Consider the following 5,306-nt stretch of genomic DNA (forward strand, 5'->3'; position numbering starts at 1 on the left):
CACACAAAAAGTAGGATATGAGCCTATCGGTGTCGCTGTAATGGCCTACGGAGGCGTGGGACCCACGCCCTCTCTTCTAAAAAAGTGTAATTAAACGATAAAACTACCCACTCCCATCATTTTGTATGCTCTACCGATTACCCTTTCACCCGGTCACCCTCCACACACATGCCATACATCATACATTCTCCCACTCCCACTCCCACTCCCACTATTCCTATTCTCTCCCCCCTTCCCCGGTGGTGCAACGAATAGAAGTTGGAGAGAGAAAATCCACTACTCACTTTTAGAGAGAGAGAGAGACTGACAACAAAGCAATTTGTTTGGACTTGCGATGATGTTCTGGTAGAGCTCAGTAGGAGGAGGAGGAGACGAGTATTTGCCTATTTGGGTTCTTGCACTGTCTCTCTCTATCTGGTGAAATCTCTTGTCTAATAACATCAACCTGTGCACCGATGAGGATCAGGAAAAGACAGGTACCGCTCCCTCTCTCCTCTCTCTCTTCTGTGCCAGTCTCAGATCCCCACTGCTTTGGCCGCTCACCGGCGGTGCAACTTCAACTGCACAACCAACCAACTACCCAGTCCGATGCTCCACCTTCGGATCAGCCAAATCAACCAACCGGAGGAGGAAACAACGGCCCCGATTTCCCTGATGATGCTGCAGGTGGGGCACAAGAAAAGAAGAATAACAATTGTATGGTCAGTATTCAGTAACACAGACAACACAACCATAGTAGCAAAATCCTTTTATGGGTTTTGCTTTAATTGTATATTTTTTTCAGGGTTTTTTATTTTATAAAAGTGCACTTGTGGTGAATGTGACCAACTGATATAGATATATGTGTATATATATATATAGCTGGATTAATTTACTTGTTCAATATTACTGTGCAAATGGGAAGGGTAACAAGTGAGTGGATCCAATGTTTGTTGTGATAGTTTTTTTAATTATTGCAGAAGTTATTGTTGAAGGAAGATGATGAGAGAGGAGGTGGAGAGGAAGATAGGAGTCATGATTTCAGGTAAGAAACAATGTACAAAAAAGTGAATTTTATGTTCTTATTTTTCATGAATTCTTGGAGTAAAAAGGTTCAAAAAGAAAAAGGAAGGAGACCCAATGACCCATGAATCCAAAAGGGAAACAAAAGAAAAGAAATTAAAAGCAAAAATACGTACTGTTTCTGGGTGTTTTTATTATATCACAGCAGCATTGGCTAGCCACCGTACATTCCCTTGTAATCTAAATCTGATTCAACCCTTTTCTTTTTTCTTTATATTTGTCGAACTAATAAGCCCACGAGGGGAGTATTAGCATCGGATGCTCGTCCCCATGTATACAATATACACCTCTATATTCATTTTATGGTAAGTTTATGTTTTTTTTTCTGGGTTTGGTGTGCTTTTTAGGAAGGGAAGTTCCTCATCAGGTGCATATATGGCTACTGCAGATCTTGCACAATCATACTCTTCTAGTGAAGGTAAATATAGTTATGATATGATAGAGCTCGTATCTCGGTTATCCCAGCTGATGAGTTGTACGCATGATTTCACTTGGATCACGTTCGTCCAACTCTAACAGTTGAGATAAATGTATCAACAACTTCTGAGATTTTTATCATTTTTAGGTAAAAAAACAGTTCAGGCAAAGAAAATTCACAAGAATTTTAATTGTCAGTGAGGAATTTTTATTTTTTTTGTGATTGTTGTTTGGTTTCGAAATATATAGATGTAGGGAGTTGGTGCAAGGGGGAGAAAGCATTTCCACTGAAGAAAAGGAGAGGAAGATTTGACAGGCCGAGCAATAACGAACAAGAAACTACAATGGAGAAGAACAAGAAGATGAAAACCAAAATGAAGACAAAGATGAACAAGAAACCATGTGTGAAGCCAACCGAGAATGGCGAAGAAGAAGACCAAAATAATCAATTAGAAGAAAAGAAAAGAAAAGAGGGTGCGAAAAAGAGGGGTACTAGAGGTGCTGGCGAACTAATGGAAGGATCAAGGTGCAGTCGTGTTAATGGTAGAGGTTGGAGATGTTGTCAGAAAACACTTGTGGGTTATTCCTTGTGTGAGCATCACTTGGGTAAGGGAAGACTACGAAGCATGAATAGCGTTCGAAACCGATCCTTGGCTGCTGCTGCTGCTGCTACTCCTCAGCCAAAGAATGCTGTAACAGCTGCTCCATTATCGATTCCTTCATCGGAAAAGGAAGAACAAGCTGAAGATGAGAAGAAGCCATTATTGATGGCTGCTAGAAAGAAGAGGGTGAAGCTTGGCATGGTGAAAGCTCGATCCATAAGCAGCTTGCTGGGAGAGAACAACATTGCTGCAACGTCTACTCTAGCTGATGGAGATCAAAATGATCTAATAAACAATCAAGGTACTATACCTAATTAATAACATTTTGATGTTCTTGTGTGTAAGATAAATTAAGGTTTGAGGTTGATTATATATGTGTTACACGCTGACTAGCGCAGCTTTTTTCTGGTTATATCTTGTAATTAAACAAGGATAATAGTGTTATTGTTTCATTTCAGAAGTGGGAGCCGGATGTTACTTTAAAATTTAAATAATGGTTTTCAAACTACCACTGGAGACGCTAGTTTGAAATTAGCAGTCTTGCGGATCCCAGTGTTTTTTGTCTCAGTTATTGTAAATATTGAGATGGACATCGCATATGATTTCATATAGATCATGAGAGTATATCAGGCTCACGATTTCAAATAAATTTTATGCGTCTATCTCAGCATTTGGGACATGTGTGACAAAAAATATTGAGATACTTACGATTACCCTCAAAAAATGACAGTAACATGTACCCTTGGCTGCATCTGGTGCAATTTTGATTGGTTTAATCGACTATTAACAAGTTCAAAGAATATCATTACTTATGTATATATTGCAAAAGCATCCACGAGTTCTATGTTGGTTATATATGTATTATATATATATGAGGAATTCTCACGTAAGGTGTAATGTAAGTGTGTAAAATAAGGGTTTATATTTACACCATTAATTGAAACATGTGGGACCCAAAGCAGTAGACCCCACTTGTCATCTCATTCATCCACGCCATTAAAATGTAACCCTTATTTTACACCCTTACATTAGACCTTTATGTGAGAAATCCTATATATATATATATATATATATATATCTCGATCATAGACAGTCTTTGATAGAGATGAGTTATTAATTCTTATATGGATCTTTAAGTAGACGCTAGTGTTTCACCTTGCTTAGATTGGAGAGAGAGCCTTTAGTAAGGTATGATGAAGGGGTAGATTCCCCCTCTACTACCCTCATGTGTCTATATTTCTTACCCTCAAAATTAGTGTGTTTGTGAGGTGAAAGAAAGTAGATAATTTTTATTCCATGTTACCCCTCAATTTGTGAAAGTTTATATTAGAGATGGAGTATATATGTAAATGACTTCTTTTTTTTCCTTATTCTCTCCCCCTCAATAATTATGCCTTTTATCCAAATAAGGATAAGTAACAGTTGTCCCCCTCATCGTTTAACTCCTCATTTTTCAATCCAAGAAGAGTCTTTGGTATTCTTCTGACAACAACGTGGATCAAGTTCACACTTTTAATTGTACCAACTTGTAATTATTTGGTTCTCATGCAAACTTAATTGATTAACTTAACCGTAGGCTACCAATTAAATATATAGTGTGAAAGTATATGCATACATATATATACCAACTCTAACAAACTACATGGGCAGCTGACAAGGGATGTTCGAGGTTTGGTTCCGATCAGTTTCGATTTTGATAGTTTTTTTTGAACATTCCTAAGCAGCTCCACCAAGGGAGGAGTATATATAGTTTGTTCTTGTTTGGTTTGGCACTAGATTTCAGGGCATAGATTATGCTATTATAGATGTACAAGATCTATATATTATGAATAATGGTTAAATATTGAGATTGTAGTAATATAGGTAGGTGATTAAGTTCATGTTTTAATTATGAAATGCATAAACATGATTTATTTTTTTATCATAATTTGAATAAGGCTGTCTTTCATATTCAAAAATGGTATGAAGTGACGGCTAAGTCTCTATCTCCTACTCATTAGTCGCTCTGAATTATTTATGTTAAGAAAATTTGCGTCGAACATCCAATACCGACATGACTTGAAAAGCTGTATGTTTGGCTGCTACCATATATATATATATATACACACACAGACGTATCGATTTCATGCAAATGTAGTAGTACTGCTAGTCGAGTTGAAGAGAGAGCGCAATTAATGATTATATGATATAGCAACATAGAAGTCTAAATTTCTCGATAATTCTGAAGACTAAAATTTTACATCTAACGGTCAAATCAAATACCAAATCACCTATTTTTTACATTGATTCAAATAATGACAAGTTATTCTCTTTACATATGTTTTTATTATGACTTGGCTTTGTACGAGAGCGATCATACGAGAATTCCAAATTCTAAAATTTAAGGATATTGTAGATCCCCACATCATAAATATCATAAATTGGAGCCTCCAATGAGGATGTAATTAAATTGCAGAGTAGTACTATTGCGTTGATCCTGCATAAATAATCATGAATGGTTCAAACTGTAAGTAATAGAGTACCTTTTCTCTTGCAGTAAATTGAGCTTCATATGGCATAGATCATGGACAATAATCATATATAGTAAGTAAACGTCGGGGGATTCGAACTCAAAACCTCTCGATGGTTGGACGTGTTAAATGACTTTAATTACGAAATTAGGATACTACAAAATATGATTAACCAATGTTGCATGAAGCACGTACCTGTCTAGTGTACTGTCATGTGGCCAGATGGGTTGCCAGCCGGATATCAAACTAACTAGGGATATATATATATATATATATATATATGTGGACCATGTGGTGTATTGTGTGGTGTAGAAGAAGGTACAAGCCAAGAGAAGGTACAAAAGAAAAATGGAAGAATTGGAATGATCTGTAATTAAGAAAGGGAGGGTGTATGGAGCCAGGCTGGATCACAGCAAGTGTTTTAATTAATGATTTAAAGAAAAACATGATGGAACCCACAATCATATATATGATTGGTTCATTCATACAAGTTGCAGGTTAGCCATGGGTGGAGCCCTCTCTCAGTCTTTTGCAGCCTCAGAAAGTAATCTTATCCAGTTGTTTATGGCTTCCCCAACATGGTGGGTTTTATTAAAGTACTAATCTTTTTTGAGAAACGACAAAAATTTGGGAATCCCACTTTAATTTGTTAATCCCGATCGATCCGAGGGTTACGACCCAAATTTATGACTCATATTTTACGTACTTTGAAGCC

The 5,306-nt window shown here is 36.9% G+C and overlaps 1 protein-coding gene across 1 annotated transcript; it reads left to right on the forward strand.

The window, feature by feature from the left end:
- The first annotated feature begins 230 nt into the window (after positions 1 to 230).
- On the forward strand, positions 231 to 2,580 carry LOC119998991. The gene is made up of 4 exons (XM_038846477.1): positions 231 to 701; positions 960 to 1,024; positions 1,410 to 1,480; positions 1,729 to 2,580. Exons 1-4 carry the CDS (start codon positions 456 to 458, stop codon positions 2,397 to 2,399), a joined length of 1,053 nt encoding a protein of 350 aa, XP_038702405.1. The 5' UTR covers positions 231 to 455; the 3' UTR covers positions 2,400 to 2,580.
- The last annotated feature ends 2,726 nt before the right edge of the window (positions 2,581 to 5,306 follow it).

This window comes from Tripterygium wilfordii, chromosome 5 (genome assembly GCF_013401445.1).
Source record: "Tripterygium wilfordii isolate XIE 37 chromosome 5, ASM1340144v1, whole genome shotgun sequence".
NCBI classification, from domain to species: Eukaryota; Viridiplantae; Streptophyta; class Magnoliopsida; order Celastrales; family Celastraceae; genus Tripterygium; species Tripterygium wilfordii.